This window comes from Rhinolophus sinicus, chromosome X (genome assembly GCF_036562045.2).
Source record: "Rhinolophus sinicus isolate RSC01 chromosome X, ASM3656204v1, whole genome shotgun sequence".
Classification (NCBI taxonomy): domain Eukaryota; kingdom Metazoa; phylum Chordata; class Mammalia; order Chiroptera; family Rhinolophidae; genus Rhinolophus; species Rhinolophus sinicus.
The window spans coordinates 84,746,776-84,766,365 of record NC_133768.1 but is presented as its reverse complement, the minus strand read 5'-3'; the positions used below and the strand labels follow the sequence as shown (position 1 = coordinate 84,766,365).

The window sequence follows — 19,590 nt, the reverse complement described above, 5'->3', positions numbered from 1 at the left end:
TAAAAGTAGGAGGATTACATTGGGAAGACATTTTACAGAAGTACCATGAGTTAGAAGACCTATATTACAATCTCAGCTCAGCCATCCACTAGCTGTGTGATCTTGGGCAAGTCTCTTAGCTTCTCTGTTTCTTAGTTTCTTCATCTGAGAGGAAAAAAATCAGTGATCCCATGAGACAACATAGCAGTGGCCTTGGATAGAAAATGAGAAGTAGAAGTAATGCAGATAGAGAAAGGGCACTCTGAGGTATGAAGGGAAATTCTGGGGCTTTTGGTAATCACCCAGGTTTGGGCCTGTTGGGACAGCATGCTGATAGATCAGCTCCAGAATACAAAGAAAAAGAGGGTAGAAAAAAGACTGCATTGCCTAGTAATCCTCAGCAGGATCCTTTCTAGTGAGTCTGTGCTTGTGGAATCAGCTAGTTAACCTTTGCTGTGGAGAGAAATGGAGACTGAAATGCTGGAAAATCACATTAGCAAAATTTATCTTTCAACCTTTTCCATATCTCCTTCCTTTGCTATTTCTGGTCTTACGTAGGCAAGTAACATCAGAAGAAGAAAATCCATCCACTCAAACTGATATGCTCTAAACTTCCATCTACACATCACCCTTAGTATAAATAACTCAAAATAAATCATGGCTTGGAGAGCTCAACTGGCACCACATTTTTCCAGGTCTAAATGAAGATTCCAGGATCTACTTTTCCACTCTCACACTTTCAACAACATTAAAATAGACTTTACATTTGAAGAAGGGTTGTTCTTTCCTTCAAGCAAGCAAGTGCCAAGGTTATCAAATTACTACCCATGCTGCTTTATATCAAACATATCTAGTTCAGATAACATGTCAGAAGGCATCATGTCCTTCTAGACAATTTCACTCAATGATGGCATTATTAAACCTAGTGGTGTGTATGCCCTGGATTTTTGGGGCATCAAATCAATTATTTCTTTCTCCTTTGCTTGCCTCAAAGTAAATCTCTTATGTCCGAAGGAGCATTGTGCGTATACTCAAAGATGACCCCATTTGGTCTTATTCCAGCTACTCAGGAACCCAGTTCACAGAGGGTACAAATTAGTTTGGAGTGCTTTAGGGATGGCCACAGATGGGAAGAATCTCTTCTACAGTTTGGTTTTGACTAACTCTATTCCTTTCCTCCACTCACCAATCAGCTCAGTACTACGTTTATAATAGCTACCATTTATTGAACATTTACTATATGCCAGGCATCATAGTAAATATTCTACATGGATAATCTCAACTTTCTAAGGTAGTTACTATTATATTCACCTTCATTTCATAGATGAGGAAACTGAGGCTTAAAGAGGTTAAGCAATTTGCCCAAGGTCATATAACTAGTAAGAGAAAGCGCCATGATTCAAATGCGGGCAGTCTAGTTTAGAGCCATTCTTTGCCCTCTGGTTGCTCTCAAACAAAGTAGGAGAAACAGTCTTCTCCTACCATGTTTCCCCGAAAATAAGACCTAGTCAGACAATCAGCTCTAATGCGTCTTTTGGAGCAAAATTAATATAAGACCCAGTCTTATTTTACTATAATATAAGACCGGGTCTTATAATATAATATAATATAATATAATATAATATAATATAATATAATATAATATAATATAATATAATATAATATAATATAATACCGGGTCTTATATTAATTTTTGCTCCAAAAGACACATTAGAACCGATTGCCCAGCTAGGTCTTATTATCGGGAAAACATGGTAGGCAAGGGTCAAACAGCAACCCCTTGCTCCAGAGTTAGGTGCAAAATCCAAGGGCCAGGAGTGAGAATATAAATAGCTAGGCAGCTCCAGTTCTCTTAAAGAGGTTAAGAGAAAGCTCAACGTTCCTCATTGTTTTATTCTCATGTTCTATAGATCTACAGGCAGTAGAAGGAAGAGCTGGGTACAGTGAGAGTTGGAACCAGTAGGTCAAAGTATACCTTTAGTAACTCTTGCACAAAGTGGACCAAACTCTTGCAAGAGGCTGTGATATTTAGTCAAACGGTTGACTAGATTCAGAAATGTATCAGAAGTAGGTCACTGTGGAGCTGTCATCATCTGGATGGCAAGAGACTAAAATAATTATCACATGCTAAGTGTCACCAGGAAGTGGGAAGGGCCAGGGAAAGATACATGCAATATGTATGTGCCAGGGAAGTGCCTCCTCCGGAAAAGAATGGGCAGTATGGAGTGCCTCTCTCCCCAGTTTCCTAGGCTCTTGACTCTGGGACACATAGAGAAATTGCACTCACCAATGGCCCTGCAGTGCCCAAGGAAATAAAGGGGCTTCCTCCAGTGGGGCCTTGCGCAGTTCCTTGCTGCTTTTCCCTTGGTGGCAGTCCCATTTCTAAGAGCAGCTCTAGAGCCTTGGTTGCAGAGCCTATAACCTGAGTTGTTGGCTAAAGTGTTTTCTTCTGAATGAACCATCAGAAGACATATGAATTCCTCCTGAGCTTTTTGAAAATCAGGGGAACTACTTGTGTACAGTTTAGATAATTAATTATAATAAAGGAATAGAAATGATGACTCATATTGTGATTAGAAGCAGAAGAAATTAGAGATGAAGGGAGTTTATTTGGTAATGAAGACTCTAGGTCTTCCCTTAAACTGTAGTCTTTAAATTATGTAGAAAAATGCATCTCTGAGTTCTTTGACCACAGAGTATTTGAGTAGCTGTTTCTCACAAGAGATAAACTGGGTGGGCAAATTTGAATGCATGAGTGAGAGATCTAGGAGGTCCAGGTGGTGGGCTAGTGATCTGAAGGGGTGCTGTGATGGCTTTCATGGCAGAAAAAATATATTGGGTTTGAGAAAGAGCTAAGGACTATAGGAAACCTCAGAAGGCAGCTGTTCAGGAAGGAAATATGGTCCCTAAAGTGACAAGTGATTTTACTTTTTAACTGAAACTAGGTTTCTGTTTTTAGGACAAAAAGCTCAAAGGATTTTAAACTGATGATTACACTGATACTAACAATATTAAATATGTGCCAGGCACCATTCTAAGTACTTTATGGGGATTGGTGAATTATCTTGTTTGAAACTCTCAACAACCCTATGAGGTAAGGACTATTATTATCCCCACTTCATCATTGGGAAACTTGAGGCACAATGAAGTTAAATAACTTGCCCTAAGGTCTCACACCTAGTAAGTCAAAGAGTTGAGATGTGAGCAAGGATAAGCCACAGCTGGCTAGAAGCACTTTCCAGTAGTTTAATAGATTCAATATTTTCATCATAGTCATATAAAAAGGCAGAGAATAGATAAATATGAAATTTCTAGATGTAAAAGGGTTTTGTTTTAGATGACCATTCCTCAGCATGAAATGAAGTGACAGTTACCAGAAAGAGACATAGTAGGAATTGGACAAGAGTTAATGCTGTCAAAAATGAAAGCCTCCTTAGAGATCATCCAGAAGAACCTCCCCATTTTACAAATTATAAAAACTAGAACCAGAGAACAGAGTGACTTGTCCAAGGTTATCTAAGCAGTTGGTGGCAGAGTTGAGACTAGAGCCCAGATCTCCTAATTTCTGCTCCATCGCTCATTCCACTATACCCTTAAATCCCCTACAGCTTTTACTGCTCCCCAAGGCCATAAGTAACATGGTATCGCAAATGTTATATTCTCCACGATTTACTTTATAAGACTTCAATATAAATTGTGTGGCATCTGAAAGGTCAGACAATTAAGTTCGCGAACTTTCCACTATGTAAGTGCATGGTGGAAAGTTTGTGAACTTAATTGTTTGACCTTTTCATATATGTCTGAATCTATAACCGTGGAGTGGTCAGTTACCCTTATTGGGAAATACCTAGTACAGGACTGGTTATTTAGCAACTAAAAATTCTAATCAAAAGGTGGTTCTACAAGTACTTCAGGTATCTTTATCTCTAATGAACACCAGGGGCTTTGCTAATTAATATTAAATTTCTCGTTGGTGAAATCAGTAGTGTTCAAGATATGTGGATTGGCTAGAAATATGGTAGAGGTGTTTCCAAACTAGAAGAAAGAGGATATAAGAATCTAAAAAGATCTATAGTGTTATCCCTCTGAAATGGTATCCTAGCTTTATTTGTAAATAGTCCTATGGGCAGTTACTAATAAGGATTGTCAGCTGCATACTGAAACTAGAATATTGTTTTGTCTGCCTCAAGTGTAACTTCATGCAAGGTGCTATTGGAGCACCTAAAAGGAAAGGGAGCTAGACTTGACTGAGCCTACATAACAGGCTGTCCAGTTATTTTTATGCCCGTTTACCATTATTTTAATGAGAAACATAATTTTGTCTAAGGCTTACTTTCATACCTGGTAGTGAGATTATGCGGACAAGACCTATAGCCCTCACTCTAACTATGGCAGGCTACTGATATCCAACAAAACATACCTTATGATTGTGAATGACCAAGTTGGCTTAGGTCAGCTTTACAACTCCAGACAACTTTATTTTGGATCCCAGTCTAAAGTTGGTGAGCCTCTTTCTTGGGGTATATGGGAAGCTCCTACCCTGGGTGCATGTTAGTAGAGCCTTACTTAACCCAGCAGCTTCCTAGTTATGGGCCTGGGATTTGCATGTACCAGAATCTAAGCAGTTGTCCCCATAGCATCCCCTAGAATTACCTCTTCCGACCTGCTGAGCACTTGTTAATGACCCGTACTAGAGTTCTGACCTTGCTGCAGTCCTCAGCTTTGCCTAGAGAAGGTTGGTTAGAGTTGAGCTGGCACTCAACCATGAAAGGCCACTGGATATACAGTGTATGCATGTAGGGCCCATAAGGATGTGCACAAAAGAGAGAAGTTTCTGCCATATTGAGGTACCTTGATGGCACATGAAGAGGAGAAAGTCTAAATAGGGTATTTACTAAGAAGAGGTTTTCTCTCTATTGTTCCCAGTAATTATAACTACCAGTCAATTGAGATTCCCTCAGTCAGTAAATTAGCTGCTAGGAGGAATTCGATAGTGTAGCTTAGAGATCAGAAATTTGCACCTTCCACCTCCTACCACCCCAAGTCCTGTTGCAAATGTTTTGTTTGTCCCACAGTACTTTAAAAAAAAATTGAATTTGAAAGTCTTGAGGTAAGGCTATGGACTCTCCAGAATGCCACAGGCCCTACCACTCCATACCTAGACCAATTTCCACATTTATATGATAAAATTGGCCCTCATGATCATTTCATATTTCAATCCAAGTTGAAATTGAGTCCAGGCTCTATACACAGGAATATCTCAGGTAGAGTCCTGGCTTCAGTAATTAGCCAGCTGTCTGACCTTGAGCTAGTTGCTTATATTTTGAACCATCTCTGATTCATACTTTTAAATATAAAATGGGGATGAGAATGCCTCCTTTCTATCGATGTTGTGATGATTCCATGAGATAAGACGTGTAAAATGCTTAGTGCAGTGTCTTCCACATAGTATGGTTTAATAAATGGTAGATGTGGTTATTATTAGCTCAGTCTTGGTTTTACATACCATGTTTCCCCGAAAATAAGACCTAACTGGAAAATAGGCCCTAGCATGATTTTTCAGGATGACATCCCCTGAACATAAGCCCTAATGCATCTTTTGGAGCAAAAATTAATATAAGACCTGGTCTTATTTTGGGGGAAACATGGTAAGATGTAGAATAAGTTACTGACTCCAGGTGATGAGCATACAGTATCATATATAGATGATGTATTACAGCACTGTATGGCTGAAATCTATGTAACTTTACTAACAACTGTCACCCCAATAAACTTTAATCTTTTTTAAAAAAAATTGTTGATAACAAGGATGGCACAATGAATGCTATATAACTGATTGCAATATATCTATTTTTAATAAACGGGTTGGCATTGCCATGACATCTAGTTTATAGCATGGCTAAGGACCAATCATTAGGTAACAAAGAAGGGAAGAAGCATTGTCAAAATGAAAATAATTTTCTTGTTTCTAATTACCATCTCAAAGAGGATTTTTGCTTTGTTTACCTCTGAGATTGTAACTTGAGATGGGTCTCATTTCTTTCAAGTCTTGGATTTCCAACCTGAAAGCCAAACTCACTAATGCTTACATGGGCCAACAGCACCTCACTTACTTACAGAAGTAACATATGTGAAAGTGCCTGGTGCAATGCCTGGTGCTTAGTGGGCAGTCAATAAGTATTCAGTCTGAATCCATTTATTTCTGTTTGCAGTATCAAGGCTTATTAACCTAGAGATTCCAAAAATGAGTGTGTATTAGAATCAACAATAGAGCTTGTTAAAAAGGCCTATCCTTATGTTTTCTGATTTAATACATATAGAGTGTGACCTAGGATTCATATGTTTAATAAGCATCACTGGTGATTCAGATACAAGTGGTCGAATTCAAAAAAATACTGTTTTAAACCAAATAACAATTTATTTGGAAATAGCAATGAAATATGAGAGTATTTGAGAATCTGTAACAGGTTCTGGCTGACTGTGGCTGTCAATGTCCTTTCTACCTAAAATTTACAAAGGTGTTCACCCACACAGAGACCCTCAACCACATTTCCTCAGTTACTCCTCTGTGGGATGGGCCTTGATCCCTTTCTGTCTCATCAATTGCTGGGAGCCTGATCCCTTTTTGTTCAGCTGCAAGGATGAGGGCCCTGGTTGCAATGAGTGATTGGCAAGGTAGACTGGCCAATCATGGATAATTAAACAGGGACTATTTTTTATTGCAACATTTTCTTAAAAGGTTAAAAAAATTCTCACCATCCTCCATCACAAACTGATTTTACTTCTGAAAATATCCCACAGTAATTGTGAGGAATCCAGAGACTGAGATCACCAATTATAGCAGATAACCATGCACAACAGAGGCAACAGACCCACTACTATCAGAAGAGTGTGACTTGAAGGTCAAAGACAACTAAAATCTTAGTGAATAAACTACCAGAATTTATCCATGAAGGTCACATGTTGCAAAATAGGCATTTAAGGTGTATTTGAGGGACTCTTCCTCATCTTCAAGGGACTCTCAGTGCCTCTTGAATGCACATCATCCATTTGGTGTCCCACTTCCTTGGACAGGTGTCTTGTTCTGGGTCACTCACCTGTCTTGGAAAGCCTCCTCTGAGGATCCTGTAAGGTAATAGGTGGTAATCTGTTGCAAGAATTCTGGTAGAACTATTAATGACTGATAAGGATTTAACTCATTCCAGATAGCATGCTTACATTTTAGCACAGGCTTTCAGTGCAGTAACACAAATAAATGAATTCATGGAATTTCAGACTAACGACAGACTGATGGGGGGCAATATTTTGGGTAATAAGTTGCCATTTGGCAGTCCTCAAATGATAATAGATAAGCTTGTAATGACTTCACTGGAGCAGTCCTCAGCTCAGCAGCTCAGATATGTTGGAAAGTGATATTACTTCTCTTCCCTCCCCTCTACCTCACAATGAGTGTCTGGCACTGGCCTTGAAAATGGAGTCAATTTTTCAGGATCTTAGGGAACCAGAATTCGGATTATGTTGTACATCTTGTTTTTAACCCTGCTGAAGGGAAGTCAGACAGCTGAGAAGCAGATGCTGCGTGCCTCCTTCTGGCATGCCTTGACCTAGAGAAGCAAAGTGGAAAGGCAGTTGGAATTGCGTGCTCTCTTGGGCAGATTGTTTCTAAAAGGGACACTTTTGGGTGTGGCAAGAAGCCAAGATACAGCCATCTTGGCTGATGAGCTACCTTCCATCTCAGCCTGCTTTCTAGTCTCCATTTCAAATCTCTACAAAAAGCAACTCTACGCAGATGCTCTCATCAGACATCTAATCATGCCACCTACAGACATGGCTGAAACAGACACAGGTTGTTGGGAATATAGTAGGTACATCCTTGAGTCAGAATAAGCTAAATGCGTGTCTTACAGAACCTTCTGTGGAAGGCAAGAAGGTACAAATGTAGATAAGAATTTGTTAGGGAGAGCTGTTTACTTTAGTAGTCAGTCTCTGTGCTCTGGACTATTCTTACTCAAAGTGTGCTTTGAATACCAGCAGCACTGGCATCACCTGGGAGCTTGGTAGGAATATAAATTCTTGGACCCCATCACAGGCTTATTGAATCAGAATCTTCATTTTAACAAGATCCTCAGGTGATTGATGTACACATGAAAGGTTGAGAAGTGTACTGGACTGAACTGTGCCCTATAGAGTTAAGGCAGGGGTGTCCAAACTTATTTCAACATTTTTCACCAAGGGCCATATGCGGTAAAATACACAAACAGCCGGGCTATTCACTTGAGGTGAAGTACATATTGCCTCACCTGGTTTATTTAAGTAAACTAAATATGTTTTTGGAATTTGCTGCGGGCCAATTAACAATGGATCATGGGGCACAGTTGGCCCGCGGGCCGCAGTTTGGACACCCCTGGGCTAAGGGGTCATTACCAGCTATGTTTCTTCTCCTCATCGTTATCTTTGCTCCTGTGCCTCCTCCAGATAAGGACAAATGATTGTTCTATTGAGGGCAATTGCTAAAGAATCCACGGGCAGTTAGGAACTAAGAAGGGAGGTCTAGACTGAGGGATATAAACATTTACTTCTCTGACCAATGCTCAAATGAAAATCCAGACAAGAGTATTCTGGTTATTTCTATTGGGAGGGAAGCTGTGGGGACAGAGCCCCAGAAAGCAGTTTCCAGGCTCTCGGCCTCACGTGGAGGAGTGCTGGCTCGGGTAGTAGATGGCCGTCAGCTGTGGCTGATTGGCCGTCAGCTGTAGCCAGTTAGCCAATTAGCCGCTAATATAACTGTTGCGGCTACGAAGGAGAGCGGAGGAGAGGAGGAGAAGAGAGAAGGATGGGGGCTAGCAAGGAGATGGCGGCTGGGCTGGCAAGCATGGATGGCGGTTTGCGGACAGTGTGGATCCAGCCTCCAGTGAGAGTATAGTGCCGCCAGAGAGAATATAGTGGTATGACTCCCCTACCTACGGCTCCGTGGGTGTTCCTTTTTGGCCTCACCATAACCTGCGTTCTTGTATGGGGAGCGGGAGCAGAGACCCTGCCGGACTCCCTGCACGACAAATGGCGCAGCGAGCAGGGTATAGTGCCAGCCAAAGCTCTCCAAAGGACGGTGGAGCAGTTTGTGTGTATGAACACCCAGTCTGAGGAAGACCAGGAGGAGCAGTTGCCGGAGAGCTGGACTCCCGTGGAGGGGTGGGAGGACGTGGACGGTTCTCCCACCCGCACAAGAAAAGCCATGCAGCTGCTGGAGAGATGGAGCCCCGTGGAGAGGTGGAAAGATGTGGATGGTTCCCCAACCAGCACAGGCCGGAGAAAGCGAAGGTCGTTGTGGCCCTGTGGGCTGGGAAGTTCCTGCTCAGGCAGCCCGGATGCAGGACTTGTAGTCCCAGGAGGTAACACTGGCTGAGTCCTCCGTGGGAGATGAGGGTGAGGTCAAGGTCGTCCCTCACCCCCAGGACAGCCCTGGTGAATGACTATGGACTATGGGGAATTGCCTTCCATCCCTAATTTAATGGACCGCTTGACTGTTTGTTTGGGAACTGTTGTTAGTGGAACTGGGGGATATTTGCTTTTGTCTCTTGACTGGCCGCCATTGAGAATATGTAAGCACCTTGATTGTGAGTCGCTGTTGTTCCAGCAGGGTACTCTGAGAGGCACAGAGAGTGGCAGTGCCCTGAGAGCCCTGGCTGAGTCCAGGAAGTCTGGCTGAGCCCTGAAGATACCCTGGCTGTGCCCAGGAAGTCGGGCTGTTCCCAGAGAGAGTGGCAGTGCCCTGAGAGCCCTGGCTGTGTCCAGGAAGTGTGGCTGTGCCCACAGAGAGTGGCAGTGCCCTGAGAGCCCTGGCTGTGTCCAGGAAGTGTGGCTGTACCCACAGAGAGTGGCAGTGCCCTGAGAGCCCTGGCTGTGTCCAGGAAGTGTGGCTGTACCCACAGAGAGTGGCAGTGCCCTGAAAGCCCTGGCTGTGTCCAGGAAGTGGACACACAGAGAGTGGCAGTGCCCTGAGAAATCCTAGCTGTGCCCGGGGAAACTAGTGGTACCCTAAGAAGTCCAGGAAGTCTGGCCGTGCCCAGAAGCACTGGTGGTGCCCTGAGAAACCCTGGCTGTGTCCGGGAAGACAGGTGGTACCCTAAGAATTCCAGGAAGTCTGGCCGTGCCCAGAAGCACTGGTGGTGCCCTGAGAAACCCTGGCTGTGTCCGGGAAGACAGGTGGTACCCTAAGAAGTCCAGGAAGTCTGGCCATGCCCAGAAGCACTGGTGGTGCCCTGAGAAACCCTGGCTGTGCCCAGAGAGCCTGGCTGTGTCCAGGATATTGCATTCACCTTCAGGCTCCTCGCACAGGTCCCCTCGCGGAAGACGCTTGTCGCGTAGATTGTGAGGCGAGAGCCTGTAGGGGTGGAGTGTGGGGACAGAGCCCCAGAAAGCAGTTTCCAGGCTCTCGGCCTCACGTGGAGGAGTGCTGGCTTGGGTAGTAGATGGCCGTCAGCTGTGGCTGATTGGCCGTCAGCTGTAGCCAGTTAGCCAATTAGCCGCTAATATAACTGCTGCGGCTACGAAGGAGAGCGGAGGAGAGGAGGAGAAGAGAGAAGGATGGGGGCTAGCAAGGAGATGGCGGCTGGGCTGGTAAGCGTGGATGGCGGTTTGCGGACAGTGTGGATCCAGCCTCCAGTGAGAGTATAGTGCCGCCAGAGAGAATATAGTGGTATGACTCCCCTGCCTATGGCTCCGTGGGTGTTCCTTTTTGGCCTCACCATAACCTGCGTTCTTGTATGGGGAGCGGGAGCAGAGACCCTGCCGGACTCCCTGCACGACAGAAGCCAAAGTACACTTGAGACAAGGCAAGGAAGGGATGGAGGGAGTCAGGAGAAGACACTGCTTGGCTAGGCTTCCAAGTCCCTCCAAAACTACCCATTTAACGTCTGTGAAGGGGATGTTTCCTCATAATCATTGCATTCCACATGCTATCCCAGGGAAAGAAAATTCAGTCTGAGATCCAGCTTCCCTACTACCCCTCTCTCCCTCTCTGACCTCCTTTCCATGCCAGTGCATCTCCTGCCAATGCCCACATAGGCATAATCAGACTCTACAACAGCCTGCTGTTGTTTTGTAATACATATAAAAGTTTACACTTTCTGAAAACCATATTATTGAGGAATGACTGACATACCAACAAGCTGTACATATTTACCTCCTTAAGAAAAAGAGTTTCTATGAACTTTGGTTGCTTCTCAAATTACCCCAAAGGCTTTTAAGTTCAACATGGTGTAGCTTCACCTGCCCTATGCCTTGGGTGTACTTACACCAAACCTACCATGTACAGGTAGTTTTTTACTTTGGCCTGTAGAAGTCTTCCATGACCAGAGCCAGGTAATCTTTGGTTTGGGTAGAATGAACAGCCACTCTGTGCGTCATGTCCAGAAACACCCCCATTTGAGTATCTTTCCTTGAAATTGAGGCATTTTGGTTTCTATAACAAGCACTCCCCTGTTAGCTATATCAACCCACTTTTCAGTCACTTTCAGCTAGATTCCTATATTAGATAAAAAGCTATCGACCTCAAAGTAGAGTGCAGGCCCTGAGGAGGATGGACCAAGAACAGAGATATTCTGATGGAAGAGCATTAGGCCTACAAAAGTTCAGAGCAGGAAACCATTCTTAGGTAAGTTTATTGTGGATGGGTTGCCAGAATCAGGGGCCAGTCAGAGTCCAGCAAAACGGCATAAGCTAGGTAGACACAGCATGAGCGGAAAATAATGGCAAGAGGAGGTAGAAGTGTGAGGAGGACAAATCCTGTCCATGTTAACCTTTTGCCAAGTACTGACCTCTTTCAGGGGCTACTGCCCTAGCTCAAGGCTCATCCTACATATAAGCTCAGGCTATTTGTAGCTGTTCGTCCGGAGCCCAGACATTTCCCAAAGAGGAAGGGAGTTCCTTTTGTGTCTTTACAGTTCCCACACTCCTGCTGAAGTATACCAATCACCCCTAGCTAGGTTTTAATTGCACTCTCCTGTGGACATTTCATTGAATTAGACCCAAAGTATCAAAGCCAAAGGAAGAAAGTTGAAGCTTGATTTTTTAATGAAATCAGGTAAAGTATGCAGATAATTTTCCTGACCTTCTGAGAAGATAGAAAGTTTATGGAAGTTCCTTCAAATATATTTGCAGTCTCAATCTAAGAAGTTTAAAGTTAAATCATCTGAATAAGCATGCTATTCCTCTCCCCCAAAGTTAGGAATTCTATCTTTTAAAATTCTGGCCCTCTCTTAACATTCACGCATCCTTTTAATCCTTTAGCCAATTGTATAAAAAGGACAAATCTCTTATCCACAAAGGAAAACTAATAACGATGCCTTGGCAGCTTCATTTATTTTTTAATCTGTTAAAATGAAGCCATCCAATCACCTCTGACTATCCATAATAATAAAATTTAAAAATATACAGGAACCAAAAATATATAATAAAAATTTCAACCAGCCCCCACTACTCTCATTCAATCCTGGGGGGGTAGGGAAGGAAATGCAGCATTAACGAAACAACCTCTGATGGAGGCAGAAGTGAGGGATATAGAAAACGTTTCATTTTAAGGAAAAAAGTTAAAATTGCTGAGTTGAAAAAAATGTAGCTTATTTTGCAGTAAGCATAGAGAACAAAACAGTTTTCTTTGTTCCTTCCCCTCAAACCCTTGCTGTCTCCCCCATCCCCCTTAGAAGATCAACAGGAAGGTGCCTTATAGGGGAGATATACACATTGCTCAAAGCTCACCTTTACAGTCTGCTGATTGTCATCTATTTTTATGGCCCAAATGAACAGCATCATGTTCCTCCCTCCTCTCCACATAAAAAAAAAAAAAAAAAGATGGAAAGAAAAAATAAACCTTGTGAGAAGGGAACTTAAATCTTTGACTGGCAGCACTGAGGCAACCTCTTACTGCTTCAGTAGGCTAAGCCAGCCAGCCAGAGGGGCTGATAAGTGAGCTAAGCCAGTGAGCTTATTGAAGACTGGCCAGCACAGAGTGGAGAGGGAGAGCAGCAAGGGCGCAAAGATAGGGAAGAGCAGGGGGGGGCGGGGCTGGGGCTGGAGGAGTCCACTGTTGTTTAGTTTGTAAAGATCTGTTTGAGGGCAGAAGCCATGATACTGCATGTCTTCACCCTGGTTCCAAATATTAAATGAAAATGACAAACACGAAACAAAACAAAACCCACCAAAGAGCAGAGAATAGGATCAGGAGAGACATTCCCTTTCCAAATGGACTTAAACAGTTAAATGGATCCTGGCAATTAGATAATTAGATTGTGACTCTATGGGCAAGAGATGGAAGCCTGTCTCAGCTAAGTATACTTAGTAACAAAATGTGCTGTTATAAAAGCAGTGTGCTCTCAGTTAGCAGGTATATTTCAAGTGGCTCAGAAAAAAAAAAATAATGGAATAAAAATTTGCAGTTGATGAGTTAGATTTACCCAGCAAAATGGATTTTGCATGGGGCTCCATTAGAGCCTGTACTCCTAAGTCCCACTTTCAGTCCCACCATCACTTGTGCCTTTATCAACAGATTTTTATTTAAGCCAATGCATTTAGAGCACAATTCCATGGCGAATAACCTTTAAGGTTACATTTTCCTTTCCCTTGCTTCTTGCAAACAGTGCGTAATCCATGAGCACATTTGTTGTCTGTAAAGGTGTACAACAGCAATTTTTGCAATGACAGTGCAGAGAGGGAATATGAGATCTGTGTGCTAATGAGCTGACACTGCAGAGGCTGGGGCGATGTAATGTGGAGTGCACTACAAGTGCACAGCAGAAAGACACAGGAGGGGATTTCAAGAGAATTGGAGGCATTTCCTGAGGAACCAGGGCAGCAGAGCCGCACCAATGGGACCCAGCAGTCCTTAGGTGTTTCCACATCTCCAAAGCACTAAAATAATCAACTCTGTTTTTCAAAGAACAGACATGTAACTTAAAATGTATGCAAATCTCTTTTCATATATACTGATTATGTGTATATGGGTGCTGGTGTGTGTATGTGAATGTATGTATCCTGAAATCATAATATTCACACCGTCCTTCTTTCTGGGGTTATCTAGCTAAATTGGAAAGTAAGGCAGCAAACTCAATTAATCCCTGTGAAATGAGAACATGTGTTCCAAATCAGCACCTTCAAGCTGAGATCCCAAATGAACCACCTTTCAAAGCCAGAGAGGCTTTTATTGGCCTCTTAAGAAACAGAATGAAGTTTGAGTCTGTCTTTAGCAAATCTCTTGGGGGTTGTGCAAAATATATATATTAGTTACTGGTGAAGAAACTGATGCCTGGGATTCATTGCAGGGAAACCTTCTATATACACTGTGGGAAAGGATGTGGAGGAAGAGCAGAGAGCAGGGACACAAGGAAGGCATTACCTTTTATTTATTCTTTGGGTATTTGTTTACCTGCATAACAAAAGTGTGTGCTGCCCCAGGATTGAGGGTGCAAAAAGATCATGGGAAGAAATCAATTCTAGTGCTAGGGGAAACTGAAACTAGAAATTCTGAATAGGAACAGGGGGAATTTTCTTTAATTTTTGCCATCCTATTCCATATTGAACCAGATAGGAGAGGTGGGTGACCAGATTTGGACTTATCTGGGGTTTTCTTAAATTCTCCCTATGCCTCCAGGGAGGGGCAGGCCAGAGGATCCAGGGGTCTTTTTCTCTGCACAATAGTGCAATCTATTGGAAGAATGGAAACTGGGATCACCTGCCAGGCTCCAGTACTGAACTATTATTATTGCTGACATCTGAGATATGTGATCTTCCCTTCCATAAGAAAAAGAACAATTAAAGCCAGGGGAGAAATGAGATATACTTCCAGGGCTTTCCTGGCCCTGTGAAATTGTTTTCTGCATTTAGAGACTATCATGTGGTTAGACTAGTCATCTTCTCAAACTAAGCTTCTAGGCAGCAGCTGCCCAGAGACAGCTTTGAGAACAGGCCCCCACCAAATGATAGTGACATTCAGAGAAGACTGTTTCCAGGACCAGAGAAGATGACAGCTTTCCTCCTCTGTCTTCTGAGCTTTAAAGCCTGAGAGTGCAACAGGCAGCTGGGTACACATCACTGGTTTCTGGATATTTCTCCTGTGTGTGTCAGTGTGTGCATATAAGTGTATTTGGCATAACTAAGGGCAAAGACACTTTTTTGTTTCGTCTTTCTTGTTGCTTAGTGAGCCACACCTCTTATCCCACATTTTCAAGCCCCAAACCATAAACCAGCCTTGTAAACTTGCTAGCGGAGGTGCTGTGGATTTAAGGTGCATGTGAGTGTGGGGGGAATTGATCTCTTTTCTTTGCATGGTTGTTCCTCTATTGCCCTTAGAGTTAAGGCATTAAGACAATGAAGCATAAAATGGATAACTTACTGCCTGTTCTCAAGCCTGAGCTTTTCATATGGCAATGATCATTTCCTGATTGCTCCTTGAGTACAGGGTTCCAATGGCCCTGAGCTGGAGGGTGTCAATTTGATTTGACCATAAAAATCAGAACTAAAAACCTTGGAAATCAATCATTTCTGAGAAGTCGGCTGGCACTCTTATTCCAGTCCTCATCAGAGGAAAGACACTAAAGTCAGTTGAAATATTATTTGTTAATAACAAAAAACTATTTGTTATTAACAACAATAAATTCTGGTAGTTTCACATATTTGGTCTTAAATCTATTCTAATTGATCCTTAGGAAGCTGCATTTGAACATCAGCATCTTGACAAGATCAGCGCTACAAGATTAAGAGTCAGCTGTGTGTTGTAAGTGCTATAGGGACAGGCTAGGATTACTGAAATAAGATGAAAAGTATAGACAGACATTTTGTAACTTTCACTCTTAGCTGAAATTAATAAGTTCCTATTTTCGTCAATGTCAGAAAGGCAAAAAATGTCAAATACAGAGTATCTCAGAACATGTTCATATAAGGATCTGTACCTTCAGCTAAAATTTTCTTAAAGGTGATAACTGTCACATTTCTTGCAAAGTACTTCACTCCCATCTCCTTGACCTAAGTCTTCAAATCCAAGGAGCCTGTGACTTTGGAGACCCTTTCAACAGTTTTTGGAAATCATATATCCTTTGAGACAGAAGAATTTGAAGAAAGTCATATATAAAATTTCACACAACTGAACATAAATTTCTCCTCTGAATGAAAGTCAGAAAACAAAAATCGCAAACTCTACTGGCCATAAAAGCAAAACATATTTATGCCATTATCAGCTTCATTGCTGTGAAAACTTTTAGTGAAATAAGCTTAGATGAAGAATTATCAGTCTTCCTCATAAAACATTCCACTCAAGAAAAACCTGTATCCAACAGGCTGTCATTTGGGTTCCTGTGGCTTTACTTCTCAAAATGTCCCCTTTCCAGAGGAACCATCACTGGGGCACAACTAGGTATTTCAGAAATGGGTTTGGGGCTGATGAAATTCCTCCTTTTTGATATTCAGTTTCCCAGCTGCAATTCTTCCTCTTCCATCATGTGCTCTGAATTAAGAATTGTATTGTCCTTAACAATGCTAAGATAAACAACACGAGGGGAGACAAAACAAAAGCAGCTTTCCAAGTAGCCATCTAAGCACTATCTTCTCCCTTCCTCTCCGTCTGCCCAGCACTCATAATTTGTAATCAGATTGTAGTCCTATCAGAGCCTATTAGAGCTCTCACAGTAAGAAAGGTGATATTCTAGGACAGAAAGAGGCCAGGGAACCCAGCCTGATCTGTCCTTCAAGGTCACTTGTTTGCAGAATTTCTCATATTTGGCTCCTATCTATTATGCAATTGTCAAATTCAGCTCATTTCTACAGCCAGGCACTAGCTTTAACAGTCAAATGATGTACATCTTGAATTGACTAAATCAAGAGGCTTCTTTTTTTTTAATCCCATCTGAAGAAATTTCCCTGAACAACCATGCTATTTTTTCTTTCCCTTTTTTCAGAGAAAAAAAAAAAAAAAAACGTGTGGGGGAGGGAATGCCAGTTTAGCAGAGAAGAAAATGAAACTTTTACATCAAACATTATTCACCACAGAGTTTTGTGCACTGCCTGAAGTCCCTCCCACAGCAGGATCTTCTTGAGTTGATTTATGCCGCATAAAACCTGGATTGACTAGAGCCGCTATGTCTACTGAGGCAATCACCCCTCCCCCCGCGCATATGCAGACCCCCAAACCCACAAACAAAATGCAAATGAGGTCCCCAAGGTCCCAAAGGGAGGAAAAGCAGATCTACTTACAAGCATTAGTCACAGAAAAACTATTGGAGGAATCCAAGTGATCTACGTGGTAATTCAAATGGAAGGGCTTCTCGGTGGTGTTCTGGTTGGTGTTGTATAACTGCACGGCAAAGCGGAAAGCGCTGTGCTCCTGCACGGTGTTTCTCATGAACAGTCCACCTATAAGCAAAAGGAACCGATATTTGGCTTGTGTCCCCCCAGGACGGGTTAGAAATTGGGAAGCACTACAGATACGAGATACCTCTCGATGGTACGTGTGAGATAATGATTGATTTTCAACCTGTGTGTCTTTCAAGACTCTTGTGAACACAGATTTTGGCCAATAGAAACCTGGTTTTCCTCTAGATTGAAGAGGAGGAGGAGAGGCTGGAGAGAAGGGGGAAAGGGAAAAGAGGGAAGAGGGGGCTGCTTTAGAGTAGAACGAGGGAACCAAGAGTGGGACTTGTCTCTTTCTAAGGCAGTGGCTTCCTCTCCACTGCCCCCACTCCCGACTCACATCTATACAAGATGGTTCATGTTTTCCTGGCGCAAAAGGAAAGGTTGGGAAGAAAGACAATTTCATTATTCCTGCTGCCCTATCCTGTTCCCCATAGCCACCCCCCCACTCCCCCCACCCCCACCACCATGACAATACAAAGGTTTGGTTCAGTAATGGCAACAATTCTAACTTCTCGACTTGTAAATACAGACAGAAGCTGAGAGAACTCCTTCTCAGGGCCAGGCAGCGGGGCTCCAGACAGACACAGCGGCAATTCACGAAATTGTGGTCTGCGTGACTTCGCGGTTTCCTGGCTCACTCAGCCCCCTGTCTCTCCTTCACTCCTACTTCATCCGCCACCCACCCCAACTCCGATTGATGTCTGGGTCTGGGGGATCCAGAGTGGGTTTCCACCTCCCCCAGCACTAGCCTGTCTCTGGAGAATCGGAGACCTGGGACAGGACGCACCGGGCCGCGTTACGCGCCCTGGCGCGGCCAGACAGGCAGGATCACCCTGGGACAACTTCCAGCGGCGGCACACACGCCATGGCAAAGTCCAAAGCAGCGAGCGGAAAAGCCACGACTCTTCGCCCCTTTGCAGCCTCTCAGCCCCCTGCATGCCTCCCCTGCTCTCCACATCTGGGAAAAGCCGCAGTCCACTCCCCTCTCCAGCCCCAGGAGACCCCTCTCTTATGCCGGATGCTCCCCAGACCGGCTAGCTCTTTGGGGCTCAAATCCCCGCGATTCCTGCAATGTCCCCGTCCCCAGTACCCTCCCCAGGCCATGCTGGACAGGGACCCGCGGCCGCAATAGCCACGCCAGAGCAGTGGTCTGGGATGCAGGAGAGCCTGACCCGACAGGCTGCCTAGCTTGTGCTTACCTATGCTGATGGTGTTGGGGAATCCTCCGTGAGAATGACCCAAAAGCCCCAGGACTAAAAAGAAGACCGCCCGAAACACGCTTTGCCCCATTTTCTTCTGTCTGGCCATGCTATGCCTAAAAGGAAGCTGACAAGAGCATGGGCACAACTCGGGAGTCGTCAAAATAATAACAGGAAAAGGAAAAGAAATCGCTGGTTCTTACAGCTCCTCCCTTCAACTTGTTCTCCCTCACTCTTCCTTTCCACCCTACACTAGTCTTCCTCCTCCACCTACTCTCTCTCTCTCTCTCTCTCTCTCTCTCTCTCTCTCTCTCTCTCGCGCGCGCGCGCGCGCGCTCTCTCTCCCCCCTCCCTCTGGCTCCCAGGCGTTCTCACACCCCCTCCCTGCCCCCCACACCTCACTTCTGTCTTCACACTAATCTGGAAGGCGGGTTCATTGGCTGCAAGCTCGCTTCGCCAAAGCGATCTCTCTCCCTATGAGACAGAGAGAGAGAGAGAGAGAGAGAGAGAGAGAGAGAGAGAGAGGCCTAAAACACAGAACAAAACAAAAAAAGACAAAACACCAAAAAATAGAGAAAGAGAGAGAGAGAGAGAGAGAGAGAGAGAGAGAGAGAGAGAGAGAGAGAGAGAAATTATAAAGAAAATCCGTGACTTCTCCAGAAGATGGTGGGTCTAAGGGGGGGGGGGGGAGGAAAGAGCGAAAAGGCTCAGCGCCTGTGAATTGGGCTCTTCCAATTGGGCGGGTAGGAGGATATTGATCAAAGTTGATCTGACGTGGAATTAAAGCCGCACACCGCTTAGTTCTACTGCAAACTGCAGCCCCCGACTGCAAAGCCTCGGCGGCGCTGGCGTTTGTCAACACGGGAGATGGCATTAATAGAAACATACTAGTCCTCAAGTGGACCAGCCTTCCAAGCTGCAACCGGCCCTTTACGAAAGAAAGAAAGAAAGAAAAAGAAAGAGAGAGAGAGAGAGAAAGAAAGAAAGAAAAGATGCATTGTCTCCGCCTTTGTAT

At 43.8% G+C, this 19,590-nt stretch overlaps 1 protein-coding gene across 5 annotated transcripts in view; it reads right to left on the bottom strand.

Moving 5' to 3' along the window:
* Positions 1 to 18,919, bottom strand: part of GRIA3 (glutamate ionotropic receptor AMPA type subunit 3) — a 569,577-nt gene extending 550,658 nt beyond the window's left edge. For 3 of the 5 annotated variants that reach the window (XR_012493554.1, XM_074324303.1, XM_074324302.1), the window contains exons 1-2: positions 18,576 to 18,829; positions 17,218 to 17,376 (exon numbers count right to left, since the gene is read on the bottom strand). Coding sequence is in view for 4 of the 5 variants with exons in the window: in XM_074324303.1 (XP_074180404.1) it covers positions 17,218 to 17,376; positions 18,576 to 18,684 (268 nt within the window). In the remaining variant the exon portion in view is untranslated. Of the gene's footprint in view, positions 1 to 17,217; positions 17,377 to 18,575 lie in introns of all 5 variants that reach the window. The other 2 variants (XM_074324305.1, XM_074324304.1) reach the window with 2 other exon arrangements.
* Between the last annotated feature and the right edge of the window lie 671 nt (positions 18,920 to 19,590).